At 40.9% G+C, this 21,307-nt stretch overlaps 1 protein-coding gene across 7 annotated transcripts in view; it reads right to left on the minus strand.

The window, feature by feature from the left end:
* Nucleotides 1-21,086, minus strand: part of ZZZ3 (zinc finger ZZ-type containing 3) — a 43,426-nt gene extending 22,340 nt beyond the window's left edge. For 4 of the 7 annotated variants that reach the window (XM_081008974.1, XM_081008973.1, XM_081008972.1 and 1 more), the window contains exons 1-3: nt 20,952-21,082; nt 12,556-12,706; nt 2,342-3,903 (exon numbers count right to left, since the gene is read on the minus strand). In XM_081008974.1, coding sequence (XP_080865100.1) covers nt 2,342-3,852 — 1,511 coding nt within the window. In that variant the 5' untranslated portion in view covers nt 3,853-3,903; nt 12,556-12,706; nt 20,952-21,082. Of the gene's footprint in view, nt 1-2,341; nt 3,904-12,555; nt 12,707-20,387; nt 20,534-20,951 lie in introns of those variants that run through there. The other 3 variants (XM_081008969.1, XM_081008970.1, XM_081008971.1) reach the window with 3 other exon arrangements.
* Nucleotides 21,087-21,307: the final 221 nt, after the last annotated feature.

Consider the following 21,307-nt stretch of genomic DNA (forward strand, 5'->3'; position numbering starts at 1 on the left):
CTACTCTGCCCAAGAGGCCTTGCCCCAATGAGGCAGTTGCAAGGACTAAAGGTCCCCACCTTCCCATTGCTCCCTAGGCTCCTCCACTGGTTACTTCCCCAGCAGCCTAAAGCTTTGTCAGCTTGTCTCTCTTTGCCGTGCCCTCTTCATTTCTCTGCATGTTCTGGGAGACCGGGGGGATAACTATTATCTTTTATATGTTTTTAGCTTTCTACCGGTATATATTTTTTCTGTGTTGCTTTAATTTGTGTAAACCACCTTCAATCCCAGTCTGGGAGGAAAGTGGGATATTAAAAAAAAACATCAACAAAAAAGGTAAACACACAAATCCCTTGGTGACAGCACAATCATCAGATATACAAGTACCAGCTTCACCAAAGGCAATGCCTTTGGCTTGGAACAAATATTCAACTTTTATGTGTTGACTGTACATGTGCCAAACAAAAACTAAAGTTTTTTGTAAGGTGCAACACTGTTCTTTTAAAAAATAAACATAAATCCAACTTCACTTTGTCAACAACTGTTAACCACTAAAACATCTCTAGCACACAAACAAGGTTTGATATGGCCTTTCAGTCCACATCTGACTTCCAGCAGTTCATTTCCGTTTCAAAATTATGCATTCACTGAGAAAAGATCACAGTGGGGAAACATCCATTTACAGAAAACGTAACTTAAAAACAAGGTCAAGCTGTGAATATGTTTCAAATTCTTATGAGGAAAATAAACTGCAGTCAATTGTTGTTATTGCAGTTATTTCCACAAAATGTTAACAGGGAAAAAACACTATTCTAACCCAATTGCTTTTATTCAAAGCACATTATCTAATTCCAGCAGTAAAAACATCCATTTTAAGTGATGTGACTCCAAAAGTAATAGTACAGTCACTGATCCCAGAGATGAAAGACAATCATCTGCTACTTCTGCGTCACAATGTCCAAAGTTACAACTGAATGTACAAAACCATATTTATTGCTAGAAAATTATCATGTTTCTCTGTTCATCAGAAAATTAGCCTTTTAACTGGCCTTTAATACTTTAGCTATTCGGTACCCAGAATGCAACTAAATAAACAGTGACAAAATGTTTAACTCCAAGAATAGGAAGACATTCTTAACATACTCCAAATCTCAAAAGTACATATTAATTCAAAGTAACTTAATATTTCTTGTTGCATAAACAAGGTCTTGGGTTATTTACATATTTGACTACTCCATTATACAGGGACTATCATTTAAGATCCAGAAGCTGAACTTCTCTCTCCCAGCCCACACCAACTGTCTAAACCACTACTGATCTAGACCACAAAGCCTACCACACTTTGCTACTTCATCAGCCTCCTGTACCCAGCAAAGGCCAAATGTGGGCAGGGGGGCGGTTAAGAATAGTTCACTATTGGATGTTTAGCTGTTGAGGATTCACATGGAAAAGCACTATCTATATACCTTGAAGGTTATATGCAGTTCACAAACCTTCCCAACCTCCACCTGTCAAAATGACAAGCAATATATTTATACAGCTAATAATGTATTAAACCTAATTGATGAACCATATGATTTTATTATGAGAGGGATTCATATAAGAAGTCTGATCAGCAGAACTTCTGCTTGCACAAATGGGGACTTCCGCTTGTGCAGTGGGGCTCCCCCCCTCTACACCCCACTGCATGCATCCCAAAATTGACTTGTGGAAGTCAAAGAACGCCAACAGCGCACAGGGAGAGGAGAGAAGGGATTGTTTCATCTGTGCAAACTGAAATTCACAATGCTGAATTCCATGCAACATTACTAGATTTTACACATGACAGTTTTAGAGTAAGTTTAGAAACTGCTACACAGTAAACGTAAACCAGGTTAATTAATTTGAATTAATCTCTTTTGCAATGCTATGTAACTGCCATAACTCACTGACAATTTATACACTCTGCTATGTACACTAATATCACTATTCTACAGACTATCACTGCATACTAATAAAAATTTTCACTCAAATGTTGCAATAAAACCTGAAATGTAAAATTCTAATTCTGAATTAGCTTTCAAAAACAATGAAGTTTTACAGTGCAATTCTATACATGTCTACTCAGCAATAAGACCCATTGAGTTCAATGTGGCTTGCTTCTAGATAGATATAAGATTGCAGCCTTAAAGTCAACTTCCTGCTATATTCTCACACTAAAATAATATACTTAAATCATAGTTCTTGCAGAATTCAAGTGTATTCTAAAGAAAACTATTATTTAAATAAAATTACACTAAGGCAGATGTAATAGTATTTGAAAAACTAGGGGCTTGAATAACAAACAAAAAGCAGAATCCATGGTTACCATAGTTACACATACTCTTTGTTGTGTTTCAATGCCACATGATCTGATTCAAAGAAATACACATCAGGCTCTTCCTCTTCCTCTTCTACAGCATGAAGGTTGGCACTCTCTTTGGCAGATGGTAGGGATCCAGTAACAAGTCTAGCCTCTGGGGGTGGTTTACTTAGTCCTTCATCTATATATTCCCCGGAATCGCAACTTCTCTCTTTCTCATTCAGAACAGTATCTGTGTTTACAGAAGACCCACTGATATTGGTAATACTTGATTCTACATTCGTTTCAGCGGCACTGTGATTGTTCTCCTCAAGCTGTCCATTTTCTCTACATGGAGAGTTATGTTTAGTAGGGCTACCTTTTGCTGTGCCCACCCTCCATGGTGATGTTCTCAGTGTGTATCTGTGTTCTTGAGGTTCTGACACAGATGCAATTTGAGTGGAAACACAGTCCAAAACAGAAACTGATGGTTCAGGTTCACCTGAGACTGATGTACTGTCATGACAATTGCCCAGGTTGCTGTTGGTTTTTTCAGACTGTTCTTTTGAGGCACTGCTATCACCCACCACGTCTACTTCCTCCTCAGAATCCCTTAATAAAGGTGACTGGATTTCAGAAGAGGACCCCGTACCCGTACCTGACTCATGTGCCTGATTAGTAGTTTCCTCAGGCAAACAGTTGTTTAATTGTTTGTGGTCCTCTAATGTTAACTGTTCTTGTGAATTTGTGCAAGGCACACTGTGGTCAACAAAACTGTCCTCTTTATTTCTGTTGAGAAAAAATGATGAGTGGGCCAATGCATTTCCATTTTCTGCAACATCTTTTTCCTTAGATGAACAGGAAACAACATTGTTTTGTGCAGTAGTCCCATCAGGCTGACAGTTGTCACACTTTGCAGCATTTGGACCTCTCCCATCAACTCCATTGACAGTCTGACAACCTGCAAGTTCTTCGGATACTGAGAAACTGTTAATTTTTTCTGCACAAGCATTCACTTTTTTAACTTCCCTTTTATCACTATCGTCCAATATAAGACATCGACAAGCTCGTTTAGCTCCTGGAGTGACTGCAGCATTGTCTGATACTGAACTCTTGCGTTCCAATCGTTCCTTCCCTGTTTTAGAGGACAACACTTCTTCTGAACTGTTTTGTCCCTCTGAACGCAGGCAGCGCTTAACTCGCTTTAAAACTGGTGAATGAGGTTCCCCTTGTTTCTTCTCACAATTGTCCACAATTTGTTTCTCAACACTATCCTTTTCTGAAGCTGATAGTCCCCTCTTTCGAGGGCTTACCCATGATTCCCTAGAACTTTGCTGTTTCACATCGTTACTTCGTGCACTGTTATTTCCCTTTTGAGTCTGCAGAGATTCTGGTTTCTTCTTTGGTGATCTTGATCTTACTTGTGGAAGAGAAGAAACTTCCTCTGGATGAGCGATGCTACGATTTCTTAAAGTTCGGCCACAAAAATTTTCATCCAAACCATTTAACCCTACTGTTGATCTTGTGACACGAGTAGATCGAGAAGCAGCCATACTATGGCAAGTCCCTAAAGTATGTTCCTCATGATCCACTCATTCCGAAACCTTCAAAGAAAGGTAAATAAAACAATGAGAAAAAGCATTGTCTGTAGTAGAAAATATGCTAGCATTTCAATTTTATGACTAAATAAGGATCTCTATTATGGTAGTTTCCTTGTGACAGCAGGGCAATCATCTAAATTTCTTAGCATATGTTAACACTAACTGCTCAATATTGACACTACTATTTATATAACAGAGGGTCAGAAAAAGGTTTTGACACTAAAGCAGGTTTATAAAATGAAAATCATTTTCCTTCAGTTAAGCCAAACAGAAAAGTTACATAAACCATTGTTTCTGGCATTAAATGAACAGGAAGGATTTCTAATGCATTTAAGAGAACATACAAAAAGGTTCTATCTAATTTCAACAGTATTTTTCAATTTATAATTCAAAAAAGGACTAAAAAACTACAACTCAAGCAGTGAATCATCTACTTCTACACTCATAACCCCAAAGGATATCCTACGACTAAAGCAGGAGTTGAAAATTTTGTTCAGAGGCATGTTGCAAACATGCTTATCATTTCAGCACACACTTTAAGACGAAAGTCAATTATTGTACTCATCTCCCAAGACAATTTGTTCATTTCAAGCAAAACCACAGTGATGGCTTTCATCATTTGACTGTAGAAAAGAACAACAACCCATAAAAGTTGTCTACCCTTATGGCTCAGCACTGAGTCAACCAATGCACTCTGGACCAAGTAAAGGAAATAAGCATTTGGATATAAATTTGTCTAATCAAAGACAGTCTGCTTGAATTCACTGCTAATGCTAAGCTTTTAAAAATGTACAGGAATATATTTCACAATTCTTCACTTTATTCACAACTAGAATCTCGTCCACTAATGATAAGGGTCTATCATCATCCCTAAAAGTTGCATCAGGTTTTACCTTTGGGGATAAAAATTCCCAGGCTTCAAGTATGTTGGAACTGGACTACATGATTCCTGACAAAGACCTGGTGGGTTCTTAAAACAGAACCTAACAGTCATCTCTCCTATGCTTGGTCCTTATGTTAACTCAGTGGCATGTGACTCCCTGTGCCTATGAGTCCTATGCCACTGGTGTAATATAAGAAGCCTAAGACCATGTGGGATATGCTATCACTTCTCTTCCTTGTGCCAAGGTCAATCCTTGGAAAACTGAATTAATGCTTGTGTCAGGAGGAGCTGCTGACAAAAACAAGTCAACAGTGAATGAGTAGAAGATCATATATGCCTCTAATTCAAAACTTTCTACTGAAACTAGAAATAAAGACAGTGGAAAAATAAAGCAAATGGAGCTAAAAAAATTATGCACATTTACTCAGCAATAAGCCTCATTAAACTTAGTGAAACTTGCTTCAGGGTAATCCTGCACAAGACTGGACAGTTACTATTTTATACCACAGTTTCACTCTAAGTTAAAACTGATAGATATCAAGATGTACTTAATTGATTGAGTCTCATGTACAAATCAACTGCACTAAAAACCAAAGTTAATGGATGAAATAATTTAGCAGGATAAGACACAATCATAATCAAATGGAACATCAAGATTTTTTTAAAAAAAAACCTAGGAGAAACTAGGACGGGATTCTAAACTCCAGTGACGTTGATATCTTATGGAATAAGATGGTAGTCTCTCTTCGTTTTCAGAAGGTTTTATAAGCTAAATAATATAAACATATTAAGCAACAGAGAGGCTCCCTAAACCACTTATAAATACTAGAATTATAAGAATTTTGGGATAATAGTGGAAGTAACTTATAAATTTAGGGAACGTGGATCATGGATCTGTACACAGACATAAACAAAACCAAATTCTAATGTAAAATAAATTATACCCACTTCTAAATTGTAAAAATTGTCCAAGCTTTAAAGCCATTTCCTATTTTTTTCCATTAAAGAGATGGACTGCTGGGAAAACAAAAGTTGAGGCTCATGATTTTGATCTATGTCAGGGGTCTGCAACCTTTAAGACAAAAAGAGCCACTTGGACCCGTTTCCGCAGAAAAAAAACCTGGGAGCCGCAAAACTCGTCATTATAAAAATAACTTTTTTGTCACTTTTTTTTATTATTTCTTTGTTTGACCCCTCAGAATTACTCCTCCTCATAGAAATAAACGTTAAATTAACAAGTTACCTGTTTTTGTGTGTGTGTTCTTCACTCCCCTTCAAAACAGTGACCAGCGTACATGCCCCCTTTCAATGCAGTGACAAGTGTACATGCCCCTTACAATGTAGCGGGTGGGTGGGCGGGAAGGTGACGTCGGGACGGTGCGTGACTAACGCACGCACCGCCCCCATGCGACGTCACAGCCAGTACAGCGCCCGCCACAGTGGGGAGTGTCGGGGCGCACAATGCGCCTCCTCCCCTCGCTAGTATCTGCCCCGGAGCCGCGGCAAAGGTGTAAAAGAGCCACATGCAGCTCCGGAGCCGCAGGTTGCAGACCCCTGATCTATGTGATACAACTACTCTCATACCCTTTTTCAGGAGAAAAAACTGTGATAAATTATGTCCTTTTAGTGGGAACAAAGTAGGCCCTACAAAAAAACAACAACACCTTGTATATGAATGCAAAGAAAACAACTAATGTAACTCCTTGCAAATGAAAGGAACATTTGTTTCAAATTATCCAGTTTAGTGAGGTGTTTTAAAGGAGTATTCTGCTCATCAATGTAAACATGCTTCAAAAGCAAAATCTGAAATACTTAATGCAAATATTTTATTTGGGAGGATGAAATGTTTGTTTTCCTATCTTCCAGAAAGCCATGATTTCAAGGAAGCAAAGCCCAGATGAGATAATCCTAAATGTCTGGTGCACGAAGCATACTATATGGCAGGGATGGACAACAAATGGCCTTCCAAATGTTGCTGGACTATTACATTAACTGGAACTGGTGAGTGTTCAACAACATCTGGAGGGCTACAGGTCCCCATCCCTGCTACATGGAGTCTAACCACAATGGGGAATATTATTTGTCCCTAAAACTGAAAATATACATTATTCATTAAAATTTAACAAGGGATTCTGAACTACAGTTACTGGGTTTGGCAATAAGCAAATGCTATGATGTTTTGATCAAGAAAATAAATTGTTGTATACTTCAAATGGTCTATCCTTAGTAATCAAGCTGTAACTGAATTGGATTTCTGGATTTATCATGTCACACCTTTCCAACCTTTGCAGTCCCACAACCACTGATGCATTCCATGAAAAATGTAATGACACAGGGAAGACAAGCCTGGCCAGCCACCTGCATGGTGTTGGCTTCTCTGCCAGAAGAACACTTCACTCCGCTTTATAATTGCCAGTTGTCCAGCAACTGCAGGGCTAAAGGGAAGTATAATCTACCCTGATCCATCACTCTAAGGACAACTGGGATGTGTGTGCATTGGGGAGGGGTGACTATATACCATCACCACGTATACCATCAGCCAGCTTGAAGATCTTCATTGCAGAAGCCAGGCCACAAAGATTCAAATAAATCTCCAAAGATGACATAATTCCCATATGTGGCGTTATCAGCAACATGCACTAACCAACTCCAACATTACACAGCAAAGAGCATGTGAAGGTTCTGCCCTTAGAACCAACTGCTTTCTTCTTTTATTAGAATCCATTCTGTTTGAAAGATAACTGATAAATTTGAAGTTTTGGATTGCTTTCTGTCCATAAGGAACAATGCCCAAGTAGAGAAATGATGTGGAATTTATAGGGAAGCACTATGACAGAAAACTGGCACATATTAACCAAATTAAAATAAAAACTAGTTCTCATAAAAAGTTATGACTATACCATAATAATTCATATTCCACACAATTATATTTTATGAAGGGCTGGTTCAGATATGTTGAGATGTGAAATAACTATCTCCATGCAGGTGTTCTTGGTATAGCAAGCAGCAGCATGTGGATTCCTATGAATCCATAAGCAGTCGCATGTAATTCCTATGACTGCTAAAAGTCTTTCTGAAGCTATCACAATCATGGCAATCTAAGCAATCATGGGTAACAAGGTACAGTACATACATATTTGCATTTCATAATGTAGAAAAGCACAAATCCCTAGACATCTGTGCAGAGGTAGGTGCCACACGTATATGTCCCTGAACAGATATAATTGTGTGCTTGATACAACAGTGCTCTCTCAATTACATAATCTTGTTAATACTATCTTCTGAATCAGCCATTCATTTTCAAAATACTATGTATCCAAAGCAGATGCATCTCAAGCGTTTAATAACAGAGGGATGCAAAAAGACTTAGTTCTTAAATTAAATTATAGATAAAAATAAAATAGAAAGTGGTGACAGAAGGGTTTTAAGTCACCAGCCCTGGAATATTATTTATTTATAAGCCAATTACATATGCCGCTATGGGTGTAAACTGGAAAATCTGTCCTGCGTGCAGAGCAACTATTTTCCTTGAACAAGTAGCTTCCGTAATAATCTTACATGCAGAGAATCATGCAGCCTATGTATGTGGTGCAATGGCTTATGCCATGGGTAGGCAAACTAAGGCCCGGGGGCCTAATGCGGCCCGATCACCTCAATCTAGCCCGCGGACAGGCTGGAAATCAGCATGTTTTTACATGAGTAGAATGTGTGCTTTTATTTAAAATGCATCTCTGGGTTATTTGTGGGGCATAGGAATTCATTCATTTCTCCCCCCCAAAAAAAAATATAGTCCGGCCCCCCACAAGGTCTGAGGGACAGTGGAACGGCCCCCTGCTGAAAAAGTTTGCTGACCCCTGGCTTATGCAATGGTCTGCACTTCTATATATAAAAAGGCATGAGCAGCTATTGTCTTGCACACACAAAAAACCTCTCTGGATCACAGCCTAGGTCTTCAATTAGTACCAGAGACAAAAAGCAGGGCAGTGTGACATAATAATGCTAAGAAAGCAATATAAACCACATCCAACAACTTCCAGTTCCCAGGAGTACACTCTGCTCCGTGTTAACTAGTGCCACCTCCCAGAATTATAAAGCATAGCAGGCAGCCTATTACAGAAACTGGGTGTAGCTTATGTCTGAAGTTGTTACTTTGCAAAACTTCTCTACAGAATACTCAGTCTGTTCAATACATTTTTCATTGTACAGAAAAGCTCAAAATAATTTTAACAGCCACAGTCTAACAATGCTGGCAACGTAACTCCTTTCTAAAAAGTGACTAATCTCATGCAAGAAATGCAGCCTTTCTTCTTAACATACCATGCCTTTAAATACTAGAGTTAAACAGCAGGCAATACCAATTATCAATTATGATCCAAACAACCCCATACATTGGGGATTTTCCTTGAGATTTGTATAAAAAGAGATTCTATTTCCACTAAAAATGAAACAGAACAAAGATAAACCTTAAGTAAAGGATGGAACTATGTAGATTGGAGAAATATCTGGATTATATTACACTGCATTATAAGTTATAGCAAACAAGTGAAACCTGAAACAAATTTTTCAGTGCATCCTCGTCTCCTAACAGGAATGATCCAGGCAGGGGTTCTTGCTAGGCAGGCATGACCTCCTCCAGGATTCTATAAGCTACAAAGAGCTCCTAACTCAGGGCATTCCTCTTCTCCACTAGTCCTGTGCAATATCTGGTTTTCAACATTTTGATATATCACTAACTAAACATCATCATACAGTGGTACCTCACAACTCAAACAGCTCCGTTCTCAAACATTTTGGCTCCCAAACGCCGAAAACCTGGAAGTACTCCAGTTTTCAAATGTTCTTCGAAACATGGAAGTCCGACGCGGCTTCCACTGTGCAAAAACAGAGCTGTTGATCAATCGGAAGCTGCGCCTCGGAACTCAAACGTTTCAGAAGTCGAACAGTCTTCTGGAATGGATTACGTTCGAGTTCTGAGGTACCACTGTATACTGATATATCACAATGTCTGAAATAAGGATGGAAGTATGCAGAGGCAAACAGTAGAGTTGGGCAATATCTGGTTTTCAACATCGCAATGTATCACCATGTCTGAAATAAAGATTTTCCTGCATCGTGATTTTTGCATAGTGCATGTGTGTGTGTACACACACACACACACAGATTTGTGGTATATTGCTGGGTCAAAAATTATGAAACTGATATAACAATATAGACTTCAAACCGGTTTTGAATGATATACCGTATTTTCCGCCCCATAGGGCGCACCGGCCCATAGGGCGCACCTAGTTTGGGGGGGGGGAATAAAGAAAAAAAAATATTTCCCCCCCAGGCGCGGGGCTGGGGCGGGGGAAGCCCGAGCTTCCCCAGCCCCCAGAACAGGCTGCTCTCCGCAAGCCGTGGGAGGGCTCCCGCGGCTTGCGCAGAGCTACCCGAAGCCCGGGCGCAACTGCTCAGAGCGCCCAGGCTTCAGGATAGAGGCAGCTCTGTGCAAGCCGTGGGAGCCCGGCGGGAACTCCCGCGGGCTCCCAAGGCTTGCGGATAGCTTCCTGAAGCCTGGAGAGCGAGAGGGGTCGGTGCGCACCGACCCCTCTCGTTCTCCAGGCTTCAGCGAAAGCCTGCATTCGCCCCATAGGACGCACACACATTTCCCCTTCATTTTTGGAGGGGAAAAAGTGCATCCTATAGGGCGAAAAATACGGTATATCACCTAGCCCTATTCTCCACCATACACCCACACTCATTTTATTTTTCCAACTGGTACAGTGGTACCTTGCTTTGAGTCCAGGATCAGTTCCAGAGCACCGGACGCTCCACGAAAGGGATGCTCGACAAAGTGCTGCTCTGCACATACGCGCGGAGTGGTTTACGCTTCTGCGCGATTTAGCGCTTCTGCACATGTGCGAGCGGCAAACCCAGAAGTAACCCATTCCGGTACTTCTGGGTTTTCCGCGGACATTTACCGAAATGGATGGTCGACGGGGCGGACATTCACAGAGATATTTCTGTACTCGATTTCCAATGGTTTCTGAGCATGGGGTTGGAGTTTTCTGCCCCTTAGTTCTGCATGGTTCCCCTGAGCATGCCAATATTCTACTTGTTTTTCAGTGGACCCATGTTGCCTCTGTATCTGTCAGCACTCGCCACCTGAGTTTCAGAGGCATGTATAATCATACCTCATGCTATGGACGCTTCAGGTTACGTCTTTTCAGGTTGCGTCCCGCAGCGACCCGGAAGTACCGGAAAGGGTTACTTCCGGGTTTCGCCGCTCAGGCATGTGCACACCTCGCACCTGCACAGATACGGCGCTTCAGGTTGCGCTCTTTTCAGGTTGCGAATGGGCCTCCGGAACGGATCCCGTTCGCAACCAGAGGTACCACTGTAGAGTCACTGATTAACACAGTGATTTACAAAATACATGATGAGTTTACTCATGTAAACTCCTGACACAGGGCAAGGAAATGGAGGCAGAGTTAAAGCGGGAGGAACATGCATGTATTTCAATTACACATGCACCAATATATATACACAGACCCCTAACATGTTCCAAATAGTTAGGAGTACTGCAGAAGACAATTATTTATCCTATACTAATGGTTGACAATGGTAATTCAATATTATAATTATTATTATATAACAATTTATACACTACTTTTCCACAAATGTACAAAAGGCAGTTTACAGAAATCAAGATACCACAAAATAAAACTACAACCTAAAAACAAGACAAAATGTCTAATTATAAAATATCATAATTAGAAATATTCACTAGAGAAGGGATGTCCAACTGGTAGATCTCTGGCTGGCTGATCCTGGGATCCTTATTGTGTACAAAAAGTTACGGGGGGAAAGCTAAAAACCTCTGTGCAATCCTCCCCCTAAAACGCTCAACAACGCTGGGAACTTCCCTCCTAAAAAAAGCTCAACAATTCTGGGCAATCCACCTACCCCACGCACGCTCTTCCTCCCTTCAATGACAATAGGTAGATCACTGCCAGTTTTTTTTTATACTGGGAATAGATCACAATCTCTTCGGAGTTGGACATGCCTGTACTAGAGGATATATCACATCCCTGGGTGTCTGGTTTCAGACTTCAAAAGATTCATCCATACATAGGAGAAGAAAGTAATTCATAATACTAAATATTCATTTGTTTTTTATACATGCACTACCTAAACATAATGCGTTCTCAGGAAATTGTTTGTTAGGTGAGCGTTCGCATAATGAGTCAATTGATTCCTATGCAACAATTTCTAATGTGTCCCCAACCACTGAATTTTGAGCCCCAAATGACAAGAAAACCTGGGGAAACAGAGGAAAACATTCTGAAACTTGCAAAATGAAAACAAGGAAGGAAAAAAATGCTCTCTTATTTGTCTGAGCTCTCCCCCTCTCTCCTTCCCACCATTGTTTCTGCTGAAATGGCTTGAGGACCAGCAAAATGCAAAAAGTTAATCTTGTTTAAGGCTGCTTACAGTCTTGCATGCAGGTCTGGCTGTTTGTATATCTGATTCTGAAATATGTACAGCAAGTTTTGGATACTAATTGCTTGTGTTTGGATAAGTGAATTTTTGTATAACACACATTTGGATAGCAGGACCTGTGTGTATATGTAAGTTGACAGGTGTATATATATCCTATCACAAAATGGTGTTTACATGGACTTCAGAGTAAATCTAACTGGTCATTAGAATAAATACAATAACATTTAAAAGATTTAATGATACAAGAAAGCACAATAATTTTAAACAAATATATTTCAATTATTTCCTACCATTGCAAAAATGAATAGAATATGGACTTCTCTTCTGAGCTTTGAGGAATTCCAGTGTAGCTCCACTAAGCTTAATAGTCACCATTGCTAATGTCCATGATGCATGCCAGACATCATTTTCAAGCAATTTACATTTCTTTTAACAAGGATACTGTAGGAAAGAGACAACAGAATTAAGAAAAAGTCAGTGTATTTACTGTCCATATGGCATGGCATATGACAACCTTCAAAGTATTCACTCTTTCCTGTTTGCAAACAATGTAGGTTAAAAAAGAGTATGGAGGATGACGACTTTTTAATGATGGTTCTACACTTACCTACAGGGCCAATTCCAAAACGTGGTCCCATTGGATTTCTGCTTTATCCCACAACATATTTGATGATCCCACAAGGTTTCATCTTATCCCCATTTTAAATACCTATTTGAATCTGCTAAGCGAAGTAGTTCAAGAAGTTGGAGTGTATTGTCATCCATTTAATAATGACACAAAGCTCCATGTGACATTCTCTTCAGAGCCTGGTGGGAATAGACCAGTGTCTGGATGCAAACAAACTGAGATTCAATCCAGACAAAACTGGCACAGTTTGTAAGATGTTCATCAGCTTGGATGAGTGGGATTCAACACTGCCTTAGAATGACCAAGGACCAAGGCTGAGGTTGCTACTAGAACCATCATTTTCACTGAAGGCTCAAGTGGCACATGTGGCACAGAATGCCTTCTAACAGTTTAGGATGGTATTTATTAAGACATCAAATGCAGGTGGATAATCTAGTTGACATAATCCACTAGTTGAAAAGCACTGCTCTATATTATCACAATCATGCTTGAATTGTTACAGCAATCAGTTAGCATGGATACTTGGTAAGTGTGTGGGGGTATGGGTTTGGGTGTATGTATATATACACACTTTTTCCCTAGAGTGAACTTGTTCAATTCACCAAAACACAGTATTTTTACCTCCCTATTACATTTATAATAGTCTTAAACTAACAAAAACCTCTCACTACAGGAGAAAAACATGGCATTTGGCCTCTCAGACTCTCACACAAACAGAAAAGCAATATCTCTAGCAATATCTTTTGCAAGGACACAAAAATTCCCTGCAATTCCTCTAATAAGTAGCCTCATTAGAGAGAGAAAGCCTCTCACTATCATATGACCATTCCCAGAGACACTCTTGCCAAAGATACTATCATTTCCTAAGTGGTGTGAAATATACATAAATCACAGATTTGGTAGTTGAGGAGGAAGCATTATTTTTTCACATGTCCGTAAATGGATTGTTTTGATTCTGTTTTCCTTACCACCAATTAGCAAAGGTAGCCTCCATGCTACCTACAGTTAAAATAAATACAGTGGTGCCTCTAGTTACGAACTTAATTCGTTCCGGAGGTCCGTTAAGACCTGAAACTGTTAAGGTTAAGACCTGAAATTGTTCTTAACTAGAGGCATGCTTACGCTAATGAGGCCTCTTGCTGCTGCTGCGCTGCTGGCACACGATTTCCGTTCTCATCCTGGGGCAAAGTTCTCAACTTGAGATAACTCTTCCAGGTTAGCGGAGTTTGTAACCTGAAGCGTTTGTAACCTGGGGCGTTTGTAACTCGAGGTACCAGTGTAAGTCACAGAACACTGCATTCCTTGTATTGCTAGTATAACAGGTTCCAATATATTCACCCCAATAACGTGCAGAAGGCTATCTCCTCTTTTCAGTATTCAGCGTAGTCAAAACCATAGCTAACCAACTTCCTGCTTTTATCAGACATACCACAGGTAGCACAAACGCCACAGGGCTATGGCATAGAACTAAGCCAGTATGGGGCTACCTAAGTACACAGTGCGCACTAGAACTGTGTAAGTTTGGAAATAATAAGCTACAGTTCTTGAAATTCATGTGATTTTTTTACCTCTCAATTCATTTAATATCCTTCATCAATATGCAGTATTCTAAGTAGAGTATAGATAAAGTAAGGTTTGCTTCATCACCTTCAAGAGCAAGAGTCTACAATATTCTCCTGGAAGTAATGTGCAGAACAGTTGCTGGCAGAAACTTGATAACTACATTTTTACACCAAGTCAGATGAGGAAATAAGTTGTGAACTGTCAATGGATGGTTTTTTGGATCAGGAACCTAAGTGCATCACTTTTGTACCCACTGCTGCGCAAGACAGGTTTATACAGAAGTGATGGTGGGTTGGGATTAGTCACATTCTGGCAATATGTGGCTGGTACTCCACAGATTGCCTGGGGGATTTTTTCTAAAATATGCTCATCCTATGGAAGTTCTCTATTCCAAAAGATAGTTTTGTGTCATACATTCTAAACGTGAGAGAAGGAAGGGGGGAAATAAACAACATTATTTGCCATGATAAACCAACGTAAGAAATCAAACATCCAAATTCCACACACTTTAAAAGTAGAACTAGAGTTTAATTCCATTCCAGCCTCTTTTGCCAGAGATTGAATACTAACTCATTTGATCTTACAAAACATCTAAGTATTTATTAGTTACATTTTCATGCCTTTGTGAGAATCTGTGGGCATTTATGATTTTTTAAAACTTATGTCAAAGTTTCACTATCAGCAATGTTATCATAATAAACTGGCTATTCTTTGTTTTGCTTTGTATTTCCCCAAATACAAATGTAAACGTATATCAAATAGCCATTAGCAACATTCCTCACAAATGCAATACAGTATAAGCCTTCCATAGATCACATGAGGCACTCCTCCAATCAAGTATGAAGAAGCTGAATGAGGAGGTGTGCGGGACCGCCCTGTTTTGAAACTGTCACTCCACCTTGAAAGGACACTTGCAAATAGCAAGTAACATCTCCTAATCCTCATATGAAGTAATAGGTGTTGGAAATGAATAGGAATCTTTACAGAGCCCAAAGTACCACTGCCATATGTGGGAGCTAGAGAAATTATTTCTCAGATGACTGCCTATTTTTAAAAGATAGTTGTAAAGGTGTATCTCACATCACATGAAGCCAAATGTTATCCATAACCCTGGTAACTTCTATGATAGATTACTACAACAGGCTTTAAATGTACATGCTACTTGAGTCGCTTCAGGAACCACAACTAGACTCTTAAAAGAAATCATATCTCATCTGTATTGAAAGAATTCTACTAGTTCCTGGTATGTTTCAGAATTCAATTCAAAGTGTTGGTCTTAACTTTCAAAGTGACACCCAGGGGCACCATAGTACCCTTAGACACATAACACTGCACACACCAACACTAATATTAAAAAAAACAAAAAACACAGAAAAAACAGTAAGCTGTTTGGATTTTCTGTTATTTTGTGAATGTTTTGCATACATTTTGGGGGGGGTCTGCTTTATTTGCTTTAGGGGAGTGTAGGATTTTTGCCAGCTTATGGAAAAGTTATTCTTCTGTGAAATGAGTATTCTGTGGTGCCCATGACTATTTCTTAGATTTCCAAATAATAATCTAAACCCAAAAGAATATAAAATAATGCCACATTAAATTATGGGAAGTCATAGTCATTAGTAGTACTGTCTTCCATCTATTAAGGTAAGAATCAAAATGAGGAACAAGTCACCCAAACTGTTGGCTTGTTTCATAGATTGGGATATCCAATTGCTTGTTAGTCCTTTGAGCTTATCCAATATTAACACCAATCCAAGTTATGCTCAAATGATGTCAATATAAAGGAGTGACCTCTATTGATGCTGTAATCAGTTTGGCCACAGTAAGTTCTCAACACAGGAATGAAACCCAATTCAAGGGTGAGGAACTATAGGGGTTGCGGCCCTGTTTTCTGAACCTTGAAATAACTTTTATGTTGCATTGTAGCTTATGAATTTATTTATTTTTATTATTTGAACACATATTGAGAAAGTTTCATGCCAAAAGTAAGAAAACAAGATAGGCTATAATAGTAGGAATGGCAACTTAAAAACATACATATATATATATATATATATGAAATAACTTACATGTATAACCAATATTGCTACACAATTGTGAAAGGCCACTCTAATAGGATATTACTATACACTAGAAATGTTAAATTAAAATCATAGTTAGCCTGCGCAAAAAATAACCAGCTATTTCTGAATATATGGGCCATGTAAAATAAAATGCTTTCTCTTAGGAGGTAACTGTGCATTAAATCTAGTTCTGAAAACATGATTAAATTATAGAAATGAAATTAAAATATAAAATTTAAGCATGGGGGAATGATGGCTCACCATTTACTAATTTCATGCAATGTTAAAAATGTGTAAAATAGGTAAGCGTACACAGTTGATAAACTAGAAGTCTGTCCAGCTTGTCAAGGCATACTGCAAGAACCTCCTCGGTTATCCAAAGAGGACTCTGGGTAATATATACCAGCTGCTTAATTACACACCTAACATGCACACTGTGCTATTTTAATGATAATTTTGTCGTTAAGTTTTTCCTAGGAAATATTTTGTGCATTTTCCCAAAACAAACAAAAAATTATTGCACCATCCCTAGGACACTACAGTGGCACCTCGGATTAAGTACTTAATTCGTTCCAGAGGTCCGTACTTAACCTGAAACTGTTCTTAACCTGAAGCACCACTTTAGCTAATGGGGCTTCCTGCTGCTGCCGCGCCGCTGGAGCACGATTTCTGTTCTCATCCTGAAGCAAAGTACTTAACCTGAAGCACTATTTCTGGGTTAGCGGAGTCTGTAACCTGAAGCGTATGTAACCTGAAGCATATGTAACCCGAGGTACCACTGTACACGTAAGTCTGGTTCATACATTATTATTATTTCCTACATTTTGCAAAAAAGGAGACCAAGGCAGCTAGCTATGATCATAACACTAAGCCATGGTTTGTTTGATTGTTCAAACCTAGCAGCTTAACTATCACTTGCTTAATGCTAGAATCTTGATTTATATTAATTAGCATTACATGTGAATCTGGCACCCTTCCTTAAACTTTTTTTTTTTTTTAACCCCCATCCTAGATGCTAATGAAACATGAAGCAACAGCAGCAAGAAAACAAAACAAACTTGGGAGAAATAAGTTAGGACTTGTCTGAGACAATTCATAGCTAACTCGTGGTCTGTTAAACAAACCATGGCTTTGTGTTATGTGAGAACAATATCATAGCAAGGAAACACACTGACATTTTATTGACATCTTTTAAGATACTTTAATATCAATCTTCTTAATATTAGCTGAGACTCTGGAGACCTATATATGTTTTCTGAAGGCTGAAATCCTAAGTACAGTTACTTGGGAGTAGCTCCCGTTAAATACACAAGCTATAAAAAGTGGAGAGAACAATGCAATAGCCAAGGCCAAGAACTGCTGCAGCAACAAATAACTACTTAGGATAGAGTACAATAACTTGTTTATGACAATTATACAATGAGAGCTACAAAGTGCTTTTCTACAGTACAAAGTGAAATAAAGAAAGCAAAAATAGCTTGGAGGAATTCAAGCCTAACCACCACCAATCCAAGCATTTTTCAGTGAACCTGGGTTAAGAAATATAGGAATTATTATATGCATTTGTATGTAACCTTCCATTGGCTCCTAAAGATCCACTCTTCCACAGAAAAAGAGTGAGAAAAGAGCAAATTGGACTGAAGAAGTAGGGGAATGAGATACTTAACACCATCTTCCCTCTCAAATTCCTTCTCCTATTCTGCAAGGTGCAAATGTGTGTTTGCAAAGAAAAAACACATCTAGGACAATATTGTGTTTGTGGGTCAAACATAGATAGCATACCAACACTATATGACACTTATTTAGAGAATTTGGCTAGCTTTTAGAACTCTAGCATTCTCAACATTCCACTGTATCAGGCACCTCCAACCTTCGGCCCTCCAGATGTTTTGGCCTACAACTCCCATGATCCCTAGCTAACAGGACCAGTGGTCAGGGATGATGGGAATTGTAGTCCAAAACTTCTGGAGGGCCAAAGGTTGGGGGTGCCTGCACTATATTTTAACAAGCAATTGCACTTGTTTCTTTCTTGTCTAGTTGGGTCACCAGCTTTTTCAATAATTTCAACTATTGCTGTAAAATTTAACAAAACCAGAATTATTCATATAATTGCAGGAGCAGTTGTAGCCAACCAAGTCATAATCTTAATTTGAGATCACCTATAAACAGCAGAAATAGAACTGCAGTTAAGGATACTTGCTAATAAAGTTACTGTAAAAGGAATGCAATCTACAAATTAAAAATGAACAACAACAAAAATTGTGCTACTAAAATTCAGACCTCAAAATACCTAATTTGCAACTAATATGCAACATGTGTGACAGTTAAAACACATTGCAAAGAGAAAATGCATTATTTTGAACTTCCCTCACAAACTTTATATAAAATTATACTAGGCATATATTGCATTAAAACTTGTTAGGGGATGGAGCAAAAGAACAACTGTTGGGGGGGGGGGGGATAGTGCTTAAAAATGGAAAGTGTAATACCGGTGGTCAACAAAAGAGGTTTTAGGACTCTCTCAAGGCAAATCTAAAAAAAATGTAGTATAAACACAAACAACTGGGAAACACTGGCCTGCGAGAGCTCTAACTGGAGAACAGCCTTTACCAAAAGGTGTAATGGACTTTGAAGATGCTTGAACTCAGGACGAAAGGTGCTAAGAGGAAGTGGAAGGACATGTGGATCCAGAATTGACCTCCACAATCACTTACGAACTCACTGTTAAGACCGTGTTCATGGAAGGTAATCTTACGAGTGATCACCAAAGAGAAAAGGAGATTCAAACAATCCAGGACAAACCAAGTTGACTGTGCAAGTTTACAGAGGAATGCACAACCCTGCACAAGCGGCACCTAAGGCAAAGATTTGTAAATGTATTGCAGCATGTACTTTGCAAGCAAAAGCCCATTTCATCAAAGAAAATGGTGACTACAAGTAGAACCATGTGGCTCTGCAGATGTTCCTGGACTCGAATCAGGCTCAGTCAGCATGGCCAGGGTGTTGTAACACAGTAACATCTGGAGGGCCACAGGCTCCCTTCGTTTTCTACATAAAATCTACTGTGGGTAATATCCTGCTCAGCAGTCAACAGCAAGTGGTGCAAAATATGCTTTCAGAAACTAACAATAATGTACTCTGCCAGCCTGCTTACCTTTGCTTTTTCTAGAATACCTTACGGGCTTAAAAAAAAAAAAAAAAGTTTGATAACCAAACTTGTGAGGCAGTGCAGCAGAGAACAGGATTGGCAAACAGGGCTCCAAATTAGGGCTGTTTCATGGTGTTTATTTTGCTGGGTCTAGTTTTCCTAAGGAACTTGCTTTGCAGGCCAAATTGTCTCCCAGAGCTGATCGCGTCAGTTACAAGTCCTTTAGCACATAACACCCACTACTACTGTATAAGATACTCAACTAAGGCAAGTCGGAAGTAGCCATGTGGCCCTGACTAAGGTATTTTGAACCAAAGGTGGGCATTGGAGGTGGTCGAACTTTGCGGGAAGAGGTTCCATGGAACGGTTTTAAAGGGCTGAGGAGCCAAGTGGGCTGTCCCAAGGAGCATCAATAAAAAGATGACATGGGGGCGCCCTCAAGACTATGTGGGAACCTGTGGTGAGAACCTGAGGCGCGGTGAGGGGGGGGGGCGCCACGGAGCGGCAGTTTTGACTGTGGTGAAATTGCAGGGGGGAGGGGAGGAGCCCGACGCGCACAAAACTCTCGCAGGTCTAACTCCCCGTGACGTTCAGCCCCGCCCCCACGCGCGTCGACGGACTTAAAGAGGCCGGGCCTAAAGGAGCTCACGGCGCACCGCCCCCTCCCTCTCTCTCTCCCCCTCCCACCCACCTCGCTTCCCGGTTGCCCGTTACCATTATTACCCATCACTCTCAGCGCAGCGCCGCCATCCTGCCTCCGGCCAGCTCCCACGGGAACTAGGGCTGACCTCGCGAGAACTCCCACCTCAACGCGCGCGCACACCCCTCCCCCTGCCGCCTGCGAGCCCCAACATGGCGGAAGCGTCGCGCACGTGTCCGCGTGTCCTAGATATACTGTATATACACAACAGCGCCCGCAGTACGCCGTGCGCGCTCCCCCGCGCACGTGGAAAATGGGAGGGCGGACGGACAGAAAGGAGGGAGAGCAAAATGGTCAATGGCTGAGGGAAAGGAGCAGTTACGTCGCCGCGCACGCGCACGCCGCACCTTTCGGTTCAGCAGCTGGGATTCGAACGAGGCGCGCGAGCCTCCTCCTCTCCCCCTCCCGCACGCGCAGGTCACATGGGGATATAATACCTCCCCCCTCCTTCTCTTGTTCGCGCTCTCTCCCTCTCCGCGCTCCTTCCCCCGGCCCCCTCCTCTCACCCGCCGCACCATCCGGGTCTCTCCGCCTCACCAGTTTCACCCCCCCCCCGCGCGCGCTCGCCCCGAGGGAGGCGGCCTGACCTGGTTGCTGAGAGACGCGAAACTCAGCCCGGTGGGACCGAAGCAGCGGCTTCTTGTTCACTTCGGTCCCTCTCAGCGGCAGCCGCATCAGACGTCAGCGCTCGCTCGCTCATCCGCCCCCCCCCACTCTACCCAACGGCCGCTTGACTCCCTTCAGCGCCGCGCGGCGGCGGCTCCGCTTCCGCTTCCTTCCCTGTCTCCCTCCCTCACCCGCCTCCCTCCCCCCCAGCCCCATTCCCTGCGCAGCCCGCGAGTGGGGGCCGCTCCCTGCAGCTCCGCCTGCTGGTAAACGCAGGGAGGCGACGGAGGCGGGAAAGCGGCTCGGGACGGAGCCGCCCTGGAGCTGGTGGGTAGAG

This window comes from Podarcis pityusensis, assembly GCF_964106645.2.
Source record: "Podarcis pityusensis genome assembly, chromosome: 6".
NCBI lineage: Eukaryota > Metazoa > Chordata > Lepidosauria > Squamata > Lacertidae > Podarcis > Podarcis pityusensis.